This window comes from Agelaius phoeniceus, chromosome 5 (genome assembly GCF_051311805.1).
Source record: "Agelaius phoeniceus isolate bAgePho1 chromosome 5, bAgePho1.hap1, whole genome shotgun sequence".
NCBI classification, from domain to species: domain Eukaryota; kingdom Metazoa; phylum Chordata; class Aves; order Passeriformes; family Icteridae; genus Agelaius; species Agelaius phoeniceus.
Genome location: NC_135269.1, coordinates 5,096,163 through 5,115,268, shown reverse-complemented (window position 1 = coordinate 5,115,268; position 19,106 = coordinate 5,096,163). Strand labels below are relative to the sequence as shown.

The following is a 19,106-nucleotide window of genomic DNA, read 5'->3' as shown; positions in this document are numbered from 1 at the left end:
GCATCTTGCGGCTCGTACATTTGTTTACACATCCTAGTGTGGTGTTTGCTTTTTTTATTTTGCAACAGCATGACATTGAGTCACATTCAGTATGTGATTGACTTTATAACCCCTGCAGCCTTCTCTGAAGATCTAAAGCCCTTACATGATGAGACAAACTTATCCTTTCAGGCAACTCCAGAAGACTTGTGGGATAATTCAGCCCTATTAGTTTCATATCTGGCAAGCTGTACAAGAGATTTCACTGTCAGTTCCCATTTCTGTGCAACAGCCCAGCTAACTATAATATAGTGCAGTGAATCTAACAGCACTGGTTCTTGGTAATTGAACTTTTCATGAAGGGAATGATTGCAGAAGGGAAGCTAATTAAAATGAAAGAATTTCCCTTAATTATTTTATTTTATGGCGTTTGCCATAGGCCGGTGGTTTCATAGTCCTCATTGCTTATTGGTTTTTTTAAATCTCCTTGTGAAAACAAATTGGGTTTGAAATAAAGCAGGGTGAGACAGCATAGGAGAGTGAAACAGAGGACAGGCAAGTGACAGAGTTGTTTGGAATATAAGCTGTGGAAAGTAGCTTTGGAGTCATGCTCAGGGGCTTAAGATAAGTCCTTGTTGCATGCTATCCTATCAATGTTTTTCTACATCTTCCTGAATTCTGATGGATTTCATAAGGAATAAATTTTTAGGACAGAAAGTATTTTGGAAAATTTCAGTTTAGACCAACTGACTAAAATGAGAAGCCTTCAGCAGAACACAAAAGCCTTTGTGAAAATTGAATCATCAGCTCCTTTTCCATTCATAGAATATTCTATGAATGAATTTTAGGTTGCTGTGTTTGTTCTTGCAGTCTGTCAAAGGATAAGGATAAACTGTGGACTGAGCAATGCTTATTACCTGCAAAACTGGTTCCCCTTCCATCTGTGTGTTACTAACAGTACCAAAGACAGAACAGAATGAAAAAGCAATATCAACATTATTTTTTCCATGTCTGTGTTTGTTCTTTTAACACCTTTTTTGCTGTTTCATAAATAATAGCAGCTTATTCGATTTATAGTTTTAATTAGTTCCCCCAGTGAACTCAAACATTAGCACAGCACTGCCTTAGCACAACTTGTAGACAACTAAAAGAAAATGCTAAAATCCCCCAAGTCTATGCAATTTGATTTTGTTTTAGTGTAGAATATTTTTGCTGTTACTAGGCCAAAGTTTACTGGCCTCAGTTCTTGGTTGTACAGACCTTCTACAAGTTGATGGAATTTACATCCATATTAATTCAAAATCTTAATTTAGAATCTTTTTCAAAATCTGGTCTTTGTTTCATGAGAAATTTTATTGTGTTTGTCAAATTTACATTTATATTTTTAGATTTTTTTTTCCTGTTCTGGGAGCTGGGTCTTGGCCAGCAGCAAGGCAAGTTATGTGCTTAGTGTGTTGCAGGTCAGTCAGAACAACTAGTCAGGATGAAAAACTTGGAAGAGGTCCATTACAGCAGCATATAACATTAATAGCATTAAAAATAATTTTCAGACAGATCAATATGAATCCTGTTTGCTCTGAGCCTGAGGGTGATTGAAGAGAAAAGGAGCCTTGGGAATAGAGAGAGTGAAAACACAGAGCGTAACATCTTATTTTCATCAAGTGAACACGAAATCTCTGAAATTCAAGTCCATTTGGCAGGATGCTTGCCAGCCCTGAGCAGGGCTCTGACGTAGAGGAAATCTGGCTGAGTTCTCAGAGCTGTTTTCACCAGGATGGTTCCCCCTGAGTGATGGGCACCATAAGAATTTGACTTAAATGATAAAAGGGAGTTCTGGTTATGGGTGGGATTAAGATCTCCTTTTTTATTTCTTTTTCAGACAGGTCAGATGAAATCTAATTTTCCCTTTAGACAGAGGTCCCACAGCCTGCAATGCTTGCAGGAGACAAAGCTGCCCCTGCAGCCAGGGAACATAGGAGGAATATACCTTTTTGCAAACCAGCCAGAAGCTAATCAAGCTGAGTTAAATTAAAGGACAGTATAGGAAATTAGGAAGATTCTTGACCTCTCATTGTCCAGACTCTAGTATTTCTCTTGGTTTTTATTTTAAGTTTATCTGCACAAGAATAACTATTGTCTTAAGGGTTTATTATAGTAAAAGAAAATACAGGTACATGGGATGCCTCTCTTCTGGCATGATCATTAGTGCTCACCACATTTATTTACAGAGTTTTCAATTGCAAAAAATGGCATGGGTGCAATCTCCATTCCTTATTAGTGTCTCAACTTGATTAGAAATCCTTCTTCCTTATTTTTAATTAATTAAATGCATGAGTATGTATTAACCCATTTCGTAGCTGTTTCTCTTCTTTTTCCAGTTTTGTTCCTGCTGGTTTGTCAGTGAGGCTGGTGGAAATCTAGGTATTGTCTGAAAAATTCCAGTATTTCGAAACGTGGTTTTGTTGAATATTAGAAGGCCAAGTTGGAAGTATTTTAAATGCAATATTCCCCTTGTCTGTAAAGGGACATTCTCAGAGAGTTTCAGAAAGTGCAGAAATAGCAGAGCCTCATTTTAGACATTTTTTATTGAACAAAAATGTTTTAACATTCCCAGATCAGTGTGTTTGGCTTGTTTGAAGCAAATCCAAATATTTTATTATGACACAACCTCGTGTTACTCTGCAGCACCCCAGCAGTGCCATGAGCTCTGTGGGGCTGGTGGAGGGTCCTGGGGGTACCCCATCCTGCCTGGGTAGGAGATGCTGGCACCCAGTAAGAGTTTTAATTTCTCTTTATCCCTACAATACACACCTAGGAGGATGAGGCACACACTTGTCTTACAAGAAATGAAAATTCCTGCCCTGGTTTGACTGGGGGAGGCAAGGCAAGAATCTGAATTCCACTTTCCAGCTTCTTGTCCCTGAGTTTGTTTCAACATCAGTAGCAGCTGCAGTGAGGGTCAGCAGAGGGGCTCTTGGGAGTCAACCAAGGGACTGAAGAACTGGCAAATTTCTTTCAGGTTTTTTTTTTTTGTTTGCCTAAATTAGCAAAACCTGCTAAAAACTAGAGGACTTCTTTCACTTCTCCTTGCCCAGAAAGTCTTGCTACTCTGCAGAGCTGCAGTCCTGTGAGCTTTATCTGTTTAAAATGAAATCAATTTCTATTCTCTGGGTACTGCACAGGTCACAGTCATGTTTTTAATTACCAATTAGCCTTCCATTAAGGAAATAAAATGAGTTTTATGTGCTGGTAGTCAGAGGTCCTTATATCTGCCTCATTTCATGTGTCCTGTCTGCTCAAGCAGCAAGAAAACAAAGAGAGACTTACCCAGGGGTAGTAAACAAAACATGAAAACCTTTGTCCCAGGAAAGGAAGGATGGAGCCTGAGATGAAAAATCCGCAAGGACTTTTCATTTTTTCATCCCCTTCAGTTGTGTTTTTCTTGTCTGCCTTAAGCACTGTGAACAGAATGTTAAATATTCCCTGAAGTTACTCATGGAAAGGAAAGTCACACACACGTGCACACATTCTCTCTCTGTCCCTTTCTCTCTTCATTTCATGCATGCACATTGTGTGTTTGTATGAATGCCTACAGAGAAACCCCAACCCTAGAAGACTGAGCTGTGGGCCCAATTTATTTGCTGAGAAATTTCAAGAGAGAGTGGTTATAAATAGTCATAAATTCGATTTATTTATAAAGCGTTCTCTGTCAGGCATCACTGCACAAACAATTATAAAAGAATTGTAGTAGATTAAAAACATAAATTAGAGCATCCCAAAATGTGCAAGAGTGATGGGAGGAAAATGCATTTGACAGAGATGTTTCAAAAGTGGGATTTGGTGAGGTGTTCTGCATGGGCAGTCAGAAAAGTCAAAACCCAGAGGTCCAGGGCCAGATTTCTGCAGGGCCTCACTTGCGCCTCTGGCTCTTAGCTCAGTGGTGGAGAGTGATCCAGAGAGGGTCTGAATATTGCTGGGTGTGTCCATGGCTCATTGAGGAGCCCAAGTGTGCTGAGATCTCTTCCCAGGAGAGCTGCCCAAATCCTCCTTCCTTTGGCTGCTGCTCCCTTTTGGAAATGTTCTCTTGGGGAAGGGCAACACCAACCCTTCTGTCAGCTCAGCACATGGGGGTGCAAGCTTGGGTTCCCCTTGCAAGGCAGTCCAGGGACAGTTTATAATGTTTTAGTGTTACCTGAGAAGTTGTAAAGAAAAAGAAATGGGCAGTTCAGCCTACAGACAATTAGTAGCAAAATTCTCCCTGATTAAGACTATTTTAGCCTAACCTAGCATGCACTAGAATTATTCAAAACTTTGTAGAACCAAAGAATTTTTAAAAAGTAAAAAAAAATCAAAACCAAAAAATCAAACAAGTAAAAAATCCCCCCACAAAAACAAAACAAAACAACCCCACGAAAACAAAACAAAAACAACAACAAAAAAGAAAGAAACCACCAAAACCAAAAACCAAAAAAAACACGACAAAAAAAAAAAACACAGAAAATCCAACTTTCTGAGAGAAATGATTCTTCATTAAGTTAAGGGTATGGATTATAACTCTTCCACACCTCTTATATCCATGAAGGGATTGTAAAAATCCTTGGCACATAGAAAGTCTCATTGCAGGTATATTTTCAAAGGAACTCACTGTCCCCATGTTGAGCTCTGTCGGGAATTCAGTCCTTCATTTTGGAGCCCAATTTTTGGTCATCTTTTTGGAAAGATGACTGAATACAACCATGAATTTTTTCCACTGTGCCTGTTGATGTGGCAAGTCAAAGGGCAGACCAGCCATAGTTGCCATAAAGTGGATTGCAAGCAGTTAAATCATCAGCTCCTGAAATCATGTAAATGATTAGAAATTAATAAATCTCATAGGGGCAAGGTGACTTCTTTTTAGCAGTCAGATGGTCGGGTTTCACCTTAGTTAAGCTTTGTGCCTACCACTAAGAATTTTAGGGACTCATTGAAAAGGGATGTGCTGGAAGCACTGATTGTGTCATGATGGTCAGATTAAAGTGATATTGTGATAAGAGCTCCAGAGCTGCCCCTTTAGCACTGGGCTCATGGGTGGTGCAAAACACTAAAATCCTTAGAGCTGTTGTTGCTGAGGTCATGTAGGCTGTTTCCAAAAGCAAGTGTGCTGGTGTATCCTTGCTTAGATGATGCACTCTGGAGAAGACCTTTTAGAAACTGTCCTGATGAATCATTATTTAATTAGATAGTTCTCTAGAATCCCTCCTTAAGTAGAGATAAATACACACACACACAGAGTTGTCTGGCAACAAAACACTCAATATTTAACACTAGCATGTTTTTTTAAGATTAATAATGATTTTAAAAATTAATTAAGCAGAACACTGAAATGCTTTGTGGCTGCTGGACTTGTGTATTTCTCTTGTGTACGTGATTGAGTGCAGCCACCTGAGCATGGTGGGTAGCCAATTTCTCACTTATCTGAGTCATTTTTGAAGCTGGATGAGACACTTATGCCTTGTTATGATCTATTAGATACAGCTGTTGTACTGGGACTGCTCTGATTTAAATGGATGTTTCTGGTACTCTGGTCTGGACCAGTGGCTGGTAGATGGAAAAATGATGGGGGTATTTCTAAAGGCTGTGTTAAGCATGGGAGAAGACACTGGGCTGCCTCATTGCCTCAAAAATGCATAAAGGAAACCAGTAAAAGCTTCTTCTAGGGGTGAATTTAGCTCCTAGGCATGGTAAAAACACCTTGCCACCTTTTAATTTCTATGCAGAGATCCTAAATGAGGCTCTCTCAGTCATAAACTTTATGCTGCCTTTCCTGATTTTGCTTCCTCCTAGAAGGGTAATCTCTTATTGCTCTGAGCAAAATATAAAGTGACAGCTCATTTCAGTTTAATCAGAGTAGTGGACAAAAAAAAAATTAGGATACAAGCTTCTTTGCCTCTTCAGAGCTGTTCAGTTTGGAATATTAATTCAAGGCCTGTTTGTATGGCTTCAATTCTTGGTCATGGCAAAGAAAATCTGAACCCATAAGGAACATATTATCTGGATTTGACTCGTATATAGACAGGATTCTATTGTTCTATTTCATTAAAAAAAAAAAACAACAACCTAATCTTGAGCAACAATGCCCAAGAGATTTCTATTATTGCTAGACAAAGACAGTAAAGAAATATCTTATAAGTGTTAGGCATTGTCTAACTGGCACCAGAGTTCAAGATTTAGGTTGAAATGGAAGTATAATCCTTTATGTCTATCCAGAAAGGTGCTTACTTGACCATCTCTGTTATGAAGAATGAGGTATCCCACTGGAAAGTATTGATGTAAAATGGAAAGGAAATATCAAGGTTGTTAGATTATTCTGAGGACTAGAGGCACGTTTAGAGTTATAAAACATGCATTTAGAGTCTCAGAAAAAATATAGGTTGAATAGGGATTTTTGTAGGTTGTCTAGTTCAAATTCTATCTTCAAGCAGGACTGTCTTCAAAATTAACCAAGCTGTTCAGAACCTTCTCTAGTATAAAGGTTTTAAAACAATATTCCTGTTGTATTGCTACCCAAATGTTATTGGCATGTCACCCCTTTCTGAAATTTACGACTCCCAATAATTACATTATTATTACTTGAGGCTTGTTTTCCTACACTCTGTTAGTGAAAAATGTACATGAAAGGATGATAAATCAGAACAGCAGTGGCATTCATCATCTGTGTTCTGGTTTGAGTGAGCATGAGCACGTGGCTGACTGGAAGGGAAAGTATGTTTGTACTAGGTAAGATTGGTTTGCACCTTTAAGATGGGTTCTGAGAGTGAAGGGGAAGAAAAGAAGTGGGCAAAAGTCCACAAAAAGGACTTTCTGAATTTGCCATCCCTTCAGAACAGTGAGAGGTTTTATTGTTTAATGTTCATTTTTTATGCCTGTGCATACTTTGCTTGTTAAATAAACAGGTTTTTTCCACTTTTCTCCAAGGAAAAACTTCTTTTTCCCAAACAAGTTAGGGGAGGGGCTGCTTGGATCTTCTTTCTAGAGGGATCCTTTTGGAAGTTTCGTCCTAAACCAGGACAACCCCCTTCTACCTTGGCTCTGCATTACAGTTGTACTCTGACACACAGTATAGTTCCACTAACCTGTAAATAAATTCAATTTGATGTTTGCCAAAGTGCTATAAGGAAAACAAGGCCCTTAGAAACTAAGTTGTGCAAGAGTTCTGCATGAAGTATTCATTGATTTGCCAAGGAACTCCTGAATATAGGGCATGTGTATGAGGCCTGTAATAATTTAAAACTATTTATGTTCTCTCTTCTATTCATTTCAGGGGAAGTTCTTTAAATACATCGTGGGCATGTTGTGAATTATCATAAAGTACTGAAGGCTGGCTTGCACTATATTCCTGTTTTATAATTGCTTCTTTCAGATTAGTGAGAATTCTGTCTTTCATTTATTCTTGTGTGGGCCACCTTTAAGGCAGATGTGAGTGAATCTCCCACTTACCAGGGGTTAATTAAAAGTTGGTATTTCTGCAGTGCTTGGTATGAATTTCACTCTGCTCGTTTGAAAGCATGACACAGTTTTTGGCTGGAGGGGAGAGAAAGCAGTGCTGATCATATTTTGAAATCAAACCTTTCAGAAGCCCTCCTGACTTCTATTTGCCATAATGGTGGGTTAATCTTTAGTTCAGTAGTAGTCACCCACTTTCTTCTTTGGGCTTGTTTTGTCAGGTAAAATCAGATAGTGTTCTTCTGCTCTAATTTTGGGGGAATTTCCTTTTGGGGAACGTGTAGAACGAATGCTGTGTTTTAGGACCAGAAATAGCAGCAAATGGAGTTATGTTCAGCAGTATGACATCTTATCATCCCTTTCTCTCTTTTAAATGGATATGACCACTTGTTTCTGCAGTGACAGTAGTTTTAAGGAGATATTGGAAAAAAATAAAATCCAAACATGTTCATGTGCTTGTATATTTTCATGCATACTTAGCTGAAAATGTCTTCTGAGTAACTAAGTATACTCAGAAGTAACTCACTGTCAGAAACCTGTCTTAAAAACTTCTTTATTGAACTGATCCTCTGAGTGCACGCATGTGGCTCTTCCTCATCAAAGGGCACACTTATTCATGTTAGCAGTAGTCTCCAGGTTAGCACATGGACACAGTGAGGATGTCCATATCCCAGATGTGATGGTACCCTGTAATCCAAGGTTACCTGTAATCCAAACCTGTAATCCATTTTTTCATGGACTCTCTGGGCTGTCTTTCCCAGCACTGCAGCTCAATCTCCTTCCTGACCACCAGAAAAGATTGTTTTCCCTACTAAGGGAAGGTCTGAGTGCTTCCACTCTGATTCATATCTTTCAGAGCCTATTTCCATAAGCATTGCCAAAACATCCTATATGACAGAGGCCTTTAAAATACTGCTGTTTTCCTTGGATGTCTGGTATTTGCATTACTGAAGAGATGTATTCTCTTATGTTTTAGGAAGCTTTAGGGAATAATAATGCAGGCTTAGATGTAGCTGAGGTCAAACAGGCAGCCCCATAAAGGTTCTAACTGCACAGTGCTTGTGACTCATTACTTCAAACATATAAACTGTAGTTTTTGAAACATGGTTTGTAGCAAGCTGGTCAGAGTGCAAGGAGAGAGAGAGAGCAAAGTCTGAGAAAACATTTGGTGACTGAATTTTAGATTGTAAGCTCTTTCGACTGGCATGTATGAAATGCAAGAACCTGATTGTGATTTAATCTTTCTTGCAATGAAAATATTATAACCAAGCAGTGCTGCTGGATGGATGGATAGAGTTTAGAGAGCTGGGATCAAGATATAGTGAATCATTCTGATGACCATTTCTCAGAAATAGCACTGATCTACTCACTTTCTGACAGGAGAAAAGCCTTATGACACCCTAGAGTCATTTCCTTGGATTTCCTGTTTTCAGGTTCCTTTTATGAACCCAAGATGACATTAGCTACAGTTTAAAAATTATAAACAAAACCAAACCTATGACTGCTTTGGAAGACACATGGGATTAGAGGGGTTTCATACATAATACAGTAATCCTCTTTGGGTAATATATCTTACAGCCTTTACAGTAAGCTAATATTTGTTTCTTTGTTATGAGTAAGATGATGTGCAGGTTGCTTCTTGGCAGTGTTATTGCTGGCTGATGTATCAGCTAGGGTAGCTGATGCTCATGTCCTAGATCTACAAAAAAGCCCCAAAACAAAGTCAAGCAGGGGTACAGCCAGTCCCAGAACATGTGTGCTCCAGGGACTGTTCTACTTTCTAAAAGTTTTATCCTTTCTCTTCTTCCAGTCATATTTTGTTGGCTTTTTTTTTTCTTTGGTTTTCAAAACATTTATGTTCCTATTGTCCAAGGAGGAAGCTCCTGTTTTGTAATTCCGCAGCCTGCAGTATGGTTCATGTGCCTCAGCCACAGGACCATAGCTCCCATTTCTAAGAGACAAATAAAACAATACTGTTCCTTCTTTCTTGCAGCTCCAAAGTTCCCTCTCTCTTGATGCTGTGGTTTGGATTAGTGTTCTAAGGGGCAATGATGTTGCTATCTCCTTTCAGTCCCACAAATGTAGCGCTCAGCTCCCTCCCTCCCTGTCATCAGGGAACTCTCTCAGAGAGAAATACCAATATTTTTCTAGCTTGGCTTCTTCTAAAATTGTACCAAAATAGCTTCTCAGAGGAGTTGGGATGATGGATACTTTGCAGTGCTCTGTCCCTTGGGACATTGAAACACTGGACTGTGGTCTACCTCATCTGTGAGAGCAAAGCTTCAAATGAGCAATCAAAAGTGCAGATGCCCATTTAGCAGAGACAAATTCATTGTTTTGTGGCTGCTGAGGGTGTGAGACACTCCTGTCACTTCTAACCTGAGGGAGTGGCTGAGTCAGATCTCTGCCCTCTCTGGGCAAGGTGGCATCAGAAGTGGGGCTGCAGTCCACATTCTGGGGAGCTCAGTTGTGTTATGTCATTACTGAGTTATGCTCTGTTCATAAAGGCTCTTTAATTTTATAGTATAGGAAGAAAAAGGGACACAAATTATTTAGTAGGCTTTTCATATTCGTCTTGAGTCTGAGCAGGAGTGGCTTTCTGAAATGGTCTTGGAGCAGCTGCACTGTTTAATCTCAGCAGTATTTTTCCTTCAGTTTTACACCCTGAAATCATTAATTTAAGTGCAGAGGATCATAAAACCTATCCTCAGCTCAACATTCTGTATCTTATGTTAATTTCAGAACCTTTTATAGAATTTTATTTTTTTATGGATCTTTCCACCTTAGCTGAAGAACTGTAAGGAATTTATTCAAACAGCATGTAGTTGCATATATGTATATATCAATGTATAGGTGTATATGCATGCATTTGTGTGCATTACTTTGGTGTATTATTACTCCCATAACATGGTTCAACAAGCAGCATTTATTACAATAACAAAAAGTGTCTGTATTCCCATAGGCATCTTTAGAGACAGAAAAGGTATGAGGCTCCTAAACCCAGCCAAATAGAACAAGTTAGTGGTTGATATATTGTCTGCTCTGTACAGCACTAAATATTTTTTAAATAGTAGTTAATTAAAAAAAAAAAAATTGTTCCAGAATTTTCCCAAGTGTTTTCTTTCATGGACTCCTTTTGCTGGCACTAGCACAGGTATTTCAGTGAAATTCATGGAGTGGAAAGGCTGTGCTGGCCTGCAGAGTGCTGTGGCTGTGCAGCACAAAGCCAGACAGAGCTGGCAGCAGCGTTTGTCCCTGGGGGCCAGTGACAATGTCTGCTGTTAAATTGCTGGGCACAGGATCAGCCTCAGGCCTTCCACTTCACCTGTTCTGCCCACCTGCTTCTCATGCCCCTGGAGCTGCTGAATGAGTGGGTGGGCTCCTCCACATCCCCTTGTGCCATCTCAGCTGTGGCTACTAAAAGAGGTTTTAGGGCCTGCAACACTTTGTCATGAGCCTGGGTGTGTTTATGGAGGGAGATAAACTGAGTCTGCAGGGCAGCCTCAAAGGCAGGATGAGGAGTAGTTTGGCCCTTTTTGTGAGAAGGGTACAAAGAGCTTGCCCACAACTGTGCAAAGGCCCTGGCTGAAACGGAGCAAGAAAGGCTAATTATTGATTGGGTTGTCAAAAGAGAAATCTTCACTTCCTTCCTCAAAGGTTTTCATTTGACACTGGTGAGGCCATGTCCATCTCAGGCACAGCACTCCCTACTCGTATCCTCAGTTCAGGGCAGGTTTTTCCCCCTCAGAGCCCATTTTCATCTTTCTTTGATCTCTACACAGGCTTTACCTTCTCTGTCTCATGGAGAATTGCTCCATGAGACAGAACTTCCATGAGCTGTCTGTGTGGGGCTGGGCCTTGGGCCATTTTGGTAGAGCCACATGGCAGCACAAAGGTGCAGGGCAGTTGGGAAGACCACATGGAATTCCCATCATGGGGTCATTTTGCATTTCTTTTCGTTTTTGTTTGAGAGATTCCACAATAGCTGGTCCTGATTTACCAATGTGTACCTGGAGATGGATCATTGTTTGCCTGTGATTTGTGTATCAGTACTGGGAGAGCTCTCAGCTGTGGTGGAAGGAGAAGGAGCACTATGTCAGTCCTTTCATGGAGCCATCATGGGGCTCTTTCCTGTGCTCAAGTCCCTGGTTGGACTCCTGGTTGCAAGGACTTACTATTTGTAGAGCTGGGAACACAGTATTGTGTGCTGTTGTTTCCTTTTCTGAGTTCAAGGGAAGGGAAATCCTTGGTGTGCTGCTGTGTCTCCATCTGGGACAACGACAGACAAATCCTCTGCTGTGGGTGTGTTCAAAAGCTTTACTACTGGATCAGATAACTGCAGAATGACACTTTTTCTTTTTTTAGGCATTCCTTGTACTAAGCACTGGGGGATACTGCAGGCATTGGGAAAGCATTGTCTGAGGCAAACCAGCAATATTTTAAAGCACAAAAATGTGCCTGCTACTGTCAGATGGAGTTTCTCAGCCTTTTAAAATATCACATTAATGTAAACATGCAGATGAACTAGCAATAGGTTTTTTTTTTTTCTGGATCTGCAGGCTTCTTGTGAGCTGTTAATTACCCAGAGCTGAATTGAAGATATTCAAATGGGCAGCTGTCAAATGATGGAACTAATTTTTTTGTAATCCTGCTCATTCTCTATAGCTGTAAAATATGAAAATGTCATACATGCATTCAGATGGACAGAGGAACAGGGCAGTTGCAATTTGGAGCAGAAAAAAAAATAGTAACCTGTCTGACTATTGTGCTGGGTATCCTCTAAGATATGTCAGGAATGCCTAGGATGTTTCAATTTGTATTTATCTCAGATTTTATTTCTTCAGTGTGAACTTCTAATGACTTTGTAGTTTAACCTTGTAGGGACTTGGTCTCCTTCTGCTCTCATTTAGTTTTCATGTACTTATCTCCCACTCAGCTTGCCACGCAGCACTTGTGTAGTGATTACCTAATGCTGCAGTTTCCCTCCTACTTAGGAGGAGAATCCCTACCATTTCTGCAATACTGCTATCCTTATTCCTCACTGGGGCTGAAAGCCCTGAGGATGAGAGATGGGGAGCCTGTGTACTGACTCCAAAAGCCTGCTTTTTTGTCCCAAATCAGGCTCTACTGTAACTGGAAGTGCCTTTGTTTGGATATGCTTAATTGCAGCCTGCATTTTGCAGGGATATGTACAATTCTGACAGAATGACTAAAAGCCTCTAGCGTTAGTCAGCCTGATCTGTGAATCACTTATCACCAATATTCAGCCTACTTATTCCCCAGCAGCAGAAAAGGGAATCCCAAAGAAGGCTCAGTTTGACATATACATCAGTCTCAGGTGGGCTCATTTAATTTTCCCCATCTCTCTCCACAGTATTGCATGCAGCAACATTTCCTCTCCAGAGGCTGAAAAGGGCTGGATGCAGCTCATTATTGATGGCTGACAATATTTGCCCTGGGAACTTCCTGCTGACCCTCTCCCTTCCTGCTTTGCACAAGCCAGTTCAGGGGTCAGTCCTTGCCAAGAAAAGGGCAGCAAATTTCAGAATGGAACTAAAATTTACTGTCCCTTGTATTGTCAGAGGGCTGCAGGCCATGCAAGGCTGGGGAGCAAAGCCCTCTGGCCAGCAAGCTGAGTGGGAGGTGTACCCTGGTGGCAGCCAGTGAGCTGGACACTGCAGGGGTGGACTAGGACAGAAAAAAACATCCTGATTTGTGATTTGTCACACTAACCAGTGTCTCTCTTGTTCTCTTGTCTTCCCCAGGAACGAGTGGAATATCTCTTTCTCATAATTTTTACAGTGGAAGCATTTTTAAAAGTAATAGCATACGGACTTCTCTTTCACCCCAACGCTTACCTCCGCAATGGCTGGAATTTACTAGATTTTATAATTGTGGTAGTAGGGTGAGTACCAAGTTTGTTTTTCAAGGCACTGTCCACATGGGGATACTGGCAACCTTTGGGACCATGAGAGTGGGTCAATGCTTTGTTACACATGGATGATGTTAGACCTTGCTGTCCATCCTGTTCCTCTGGCAAACACCCTTTTAATGGTTTGCAAGACAGGGAAATTAAACTGCTCTTTGGGAGCCAGAATTAAGAAGAGAAAGCAGTCCAAAGCTGTTAGATAAAGTCAATTGCCTGAATGTGCTTAACTGCAAAATAATGCATTTGTTTTTAAATCTGTATGAATTTTTAAAAATAATATCTAGGTAATCCATTAATTAAGATTAGGAGTTTGGTGACAGATAAATTCTGCCATAATGTGAACTTTTGCTGATGTTTCTCATTCTGGAAGATGGGAGAAAAATTTAAATCACACATTTTTCTACTTGCAAACAAAAATTAGTTCCTCAGTTCAATTGCACTGCTCAGCTGGTGATTTCAACACTTTTAATTTTGACCTCTTTAATCTTTTAACCTTTTTAAAGACTAATTTTACTATTGTAGATCAAATTGCCACTTTGAGCTGCAACATTTCTAATTCTCATTTCTCTCCATGTTTTTCAAATTTGGCATTTAATTTATTTGAATAAAAGCAAAATAATGCATCTTCTACTTCTTCTGCCTAAGGATTAGAGATAAGCAAGGGGTTGGAATTGTGGTTGTTGAAGGGAAGAGGTGAAGGATAAACTACCTCTGAATACAAAGGGAACAAGTATTTCTTTGCCTGAATAATTTGTCCCATCCTCCCACCACTCCATTGTTAGAGAGTTTCATCGCCCACAAATACCTGTAGTCTTTTCACCTCTTTCCCAAGGAAACCCTGCATCAGCTCCTAGGGAAAATGTCAAAAGGGACACTCCTAGTCATCAAAACCCCCTCACAATTTCTGCCCCACACCAATCCGCCTTCCTGACCATTTTTGTGCTGGCTCCAAAATATTTAATCAGCAAAGTGCTGTGTGCTTCCCAATACCTCCCACTTCCCCTCACCATGGATAAGAGTGGGTGGAAGGAGAATTCCCAGTGAGGGGGAGGGAGAAGAGGCTGAAGCCTATTCTTAGTCTCAAGACCTCTCTGCTCCACACGAGCATACCTTCTCCTTACAGCAATGCCCATTGTGCTTCTCCTTTTTTCCTACCCACAGACAGAGGATCCCTTAGCATGTCAGTACCTGAAAACTGGAAAATCCCCACCCCATCCCCTGGTAATGATGTCCAATTCCATCATTGGTTCTGCCTTTAAGTGCCCTCAGATATCTCACCTGTTTGGAAATTGCTGCCTAAGTTGAAGAAAGATTGAAGAACAAAACTCCTGTGAATGTGATTATTCCCTTTTCATTTTTATGAGAAAGAGGCATTTTAAAGAGAGGACACATTATCTCCTCTTTTTCCATTGGATGTGAGACAGCAGGACTCCAGAAATCACAGAGCAGCATTATATCTAGTTTAAGTACAGTCCTTTTCAATTTTCCTACGAGGGCAGTTAATCAGCAAGATGATATTCAGGCTGAAATTAATTCCCTTGCCAATGACACAAGCTGCAGCTCTCAGCTCCTCTGTCTGCTTTTGCCTCCAGCAGCTCTTAGTCAGGAGATGGGGAAGAAAAAATGTAACTGGGGAAGGATTACATGAGTATAATAAACATGGCCAAGACCCCAAGGTCTCTGTTAAATAGCAACAATCTCAAGTGACAGATTCCACTTCAAGGCCAGATGGGTTCCTTTGATGTTTATCTGTTTAAACTCACTGGTACAGTACCACAGCCTGGGCTGGTGTGCTGCTTTTCCCTCTCCACAGCCCCTCTGCAAAATCTACTTGGTGATACCATCTGTTCCTCTCCTGCCCTGTCTTCTTTTCCTAGGGGCTGTCTGAAATCCCTCAGTGACATTATGTTTAAACTTCAGTGTATTTGAATATTTTGCCAGGAAGGAAGCCCCATGGAAAAGGTTTAAAATAAATTTGGAAAACAGAGAGGAAAGAGGAAGAAAGCAAGTGCTAATAACATTTCTTTCTGGTGCCTTTTTCTACATATTGATGGAGCTATTGGAGAAAGCTGAGTAATTTGAACACTGGGGCAGAAAGCAGAGAGATTTATTTGGTGTATGGGGCAAAGGATGGTGTGACTGTGATAATTGCCATTTGTGTTTGCTCTGCCTTACTAATCATCGCTAATTTTCAAAGATGCTACAAAGCATTGGCTAGGTGGGAAGCACTTCTTCAAGTACTGTTGCAAGTTAAAGGAGAAAAAAAAAGACATTTTAGATCTTTCAAATCCACCTAGACTCAGTTCACCACATATAACTTCAACAGATAATAGCACATCTGGCTTCCTTCACCTTAACATGAACTAGTCAGTAGAGTAAGAGGAAAATGGACATGTGAAGGAACAGGTATAAATTTTAGAGGGGAGTCACAGTTGCTATGAAAAATGTTTATAACAATGTGCCTGTATACTTCCCCCTGCCTTCTGAAGATAGATCCCCTGGTATCCAAAGGGATTTTAGAGTCAGGGATTCTAACAGGCCATAGGAATATGCAACAGCAGCAGAGGGAAGCCCTGAATACAGCTGCTCTGTTTTCCGGTGAAAGGATGCATTTTAAACTGTAAGCTTGTAGCAGCTTATCATTCTTGAAGTGTGGGAGACCTGTTTATTCATCAGCTATGTCTTGTAGAGTTTGAATCTGACTTCTCTTTAAATAGCCTCTGACCTTGCTATAGCAGCACTTTAAATACTGCTTTGAAGAATGTCTGTGTGAGGGTATCAATCAGAGGCTCTACCAACATTATTAATAAATAGTAGAAACCAGACTCCTAAGCCACTCAATGAGGCACAACCCACAAGCACTAATGGTTAGGAAAATTGTCTCCCTCTTCCTTCATTTTTGCTGTTCCTCTTTAGGAAAACACTAAAACTTTCAAATATCACAGTGATGTCCCTTAATATTATGAAATTTCTCTTGAGAGAAGACCAGCTTGAAAATATTGTGAGGGAAGAATAAATGTCTTTCCTGGCAGTGCTGTGGTTTGTCTGCCAAGCACAGTCATTCTCCAAGGGCCTGTAACTACTGCCAGAGAAAAAGGTGGTGTAATTTGAAAGGCAGTGTTATAGTCTTACTTGGGAAGGGAAGCAGTGAAGATATTTGGACAAGATCTGAAGTCAGAGCAGACTGGAAAATGTGGTCCCAGTTTCTGTCTTACTGAAGACCTGTGGGGAGTTTCTAGAGGGAAGATCCAAACATTTTCACACTCACAAATCACAGGTGAACTGTAAAACACTGTGAAAAAAACCTTTGTGCTTTACTCTTTTTTTTTTTTTATACCTAAGAGGATTTTTTTTCAGCTATGTTTTTCTGCTGCTTTTTGGCCTTAGAAATACCAAGGCCTCTGTTTTCTACCTATATTTTGGAGGACCATGACAAGTTTTTTTTTTATGCTATAAAAATCACAGTGTACTCCCCACAGAGGAAGAGATGAAGAGCAGGTTACAGCCTTATCATGCTGCTGTTGGGGTCATCTAGCAAAGTGAAAACCCTTTTGATATATCAAATGTCAAAAGGGAAATAGAAAAATACAAGAAAAAAACCCCAGGGAAGCTAGCTTCTTACTTCACAGGGAAATGTAAAAAACCCCAAACAAAGCGTGGAGCATGTCCATACATGCATGTGATAAAAATTTGGTTTTCTGCTCTTATAGTTCATGTCTGTCAGATGAATTTTGTTAAGGTGTAGTCATGTCACAAATGAAATCCAGAAATTAAGGTGATGTTAATTGTGCTTCATCAGTGGAAAGTATGATATCCAAATGAAAATGGGGCATGAATTTACACTGGCAGAAAGTAATTAGGTGAAAGTAAATAAGGCTGATGTCTGGTTTTTGGAGGAGAGGAAGTTTAATGGTGAGGTTTCCAGTGGCCACAAGAGATGAGCCCTCTTGCCTTTTTTGTACCACCCAAACTCATATTTCTCCATCAGCACAGTGTTCTCTCACCCCATGTTTAGAGCATGCTAACTCATCTACTGATAAAGAACTGTACCTTGCTCCACCATACCTACTGAAAACTTTCCCAAAATATTTTCATCAAATAGCAGAATTTCCTATATAAGGCCTCTGGCCTAATCTTTTGTATCAGTAGTTTAACATCCATCTGGCTGTTTAGTCTCAGAAAACAATTAGCTGATAAACCCAAGAGCATTAGGTACCTGTACATCAATGGATGTCTGCCCATGCCTGATTGAGGGAGGTGCTGAGGACAAAGAAGAAAAATTTACAGGATATTCTATAAACTTGAAGAGTGGAGTAGAGATTCAGTAGGCCACACTGAGCACAGGCTAGACCCTAATACAGAAGGCAGAGTGAAATAAATGGGAGAAATAAGAAGTTGTAATGCATTAGGAAAAAGCAGGATTAGTACAGGGGAAATATAAAGCATGGAATAAATGCATTAAAGCAGGATTAGCAGGAATAATGCAATTCAAGTTTAAATGTAGGTTTTAAAATTAGGAGCAGCAAGAATTACTGCAAATTATTGCTGCAGTGCAAAAGCAGATGACGGTGGGTACCTCAAAAGAGTACATTTAGCATGCCAGTGCTGGAGCACAAAAATAAGGCCAGCTGGCCTGCAGTGGAGCTGCACTAGCCTGGGAAGGCAGGCTCCAGCTCCAGAGGAGTGAGCTGTCCTACTGGTTGTGTTTCTGCTCCTCCTGAACTAATTTAGGACATTGCTTGGGCAGCAGAATTCTAGAGAAGTCTGGTTTGCTCACTGTACAAGTGGCAGCAGAAAGAGCCTTGGTGCCCAGTGCCAAGAGCTGCTCTTTGGGAAAACATGGGGCCAGTGAAAATGGGGATCAGGAAAATGGACCCCCAGTTTTGCACAATTGCTGATTCATAGTTCCTTGAGATTCCCAGTCTTGGAGCTGAAAAACAGTATTAGAATCCTTTTTGCAGTAAATTCTTTTTCCTTTAGAGGATCCCACGAGACTGGATCTGTTGTATAGGTACGTCACTCATCATCTATTATGGGAATTCTATGGACTAGAAAGATAGAAATGTTTGAATGTGAAACAGAGCACATTGCTAGAGCTTAATCAGTTGCTTACTGAAAATACATTAGGCCAAATTTGACCTACAGTGTGTCTATTATGAAGACCAGCAGATAATTGCAACTGTATAATATGTGTACACAGCTTAAGAGATACACACATTCCAATAATTCACATTCTTTGCATCAACCCTTGTTTGTCTCTCTCTGTGATATCTGTAGTCAATGCAGCATTTTTCATAAGCTCTGCTTTTTTCTTCTCTGTATCCTGCTTCTGCAACACCTACAAGCTCAGCATCCAACCTCCTCACACACAGTTTTTCCCATGCTCGTTACCTAGTTGTTAAATCTTTCTGCAGTGCTTGAAGTTGATGCTTTGAATAGATCCAGTTAGGAGTTTCTCAGTCACAGCTGACAAGTTTTATAAGACTCTCAATATGAATTAAAAAAAAAAAAAAAACAAACCAACAAAAACCTGCTTAAGAAAGGAATTTTGCATTTGCGGTTTCCTAATCCATGATTTTGTGTGGATTTAGTGCTCAGGGAATCTGTTCATTTAGATGTTTCAGTAAATGAATCTTCATTTTAATATCCAGGGCAAGCTCCCTGTGTTTGTGACCCCATCAGTAAGATTTATCTGCAGGCATTGGAGCTGCTTGTT

At 40.3% G+C, this 19,106-nt stretch overlaps 1 protein-coding gene across 7 annotated transcripts in view; it reads left to right on the top strand.

Annotated features, from left to right (window-relative positions):
* Positions 1–19,106, top strand: part of CACNA1C (calcium voltage-gated channel subunit alpha1 C) — a 416,899-nt gene that overhangs the window by 207,877 nt on the left and 189,916 nt on the right. For all 7 annotated transcript variants that reach the window (XM_077178180.1, XM_077178176.1, XM_077178177.1 and 4 more), the window contains exon 4: positions 13,227–13,366. In XM_077178180.1, the coding sequence (XP_077034295.1) occupies positions 13,227–13,366 (140 nt within the window). The remainder of the gene's footprint in view (positions 1–13,226; positions 13,367–19,106) is intronic.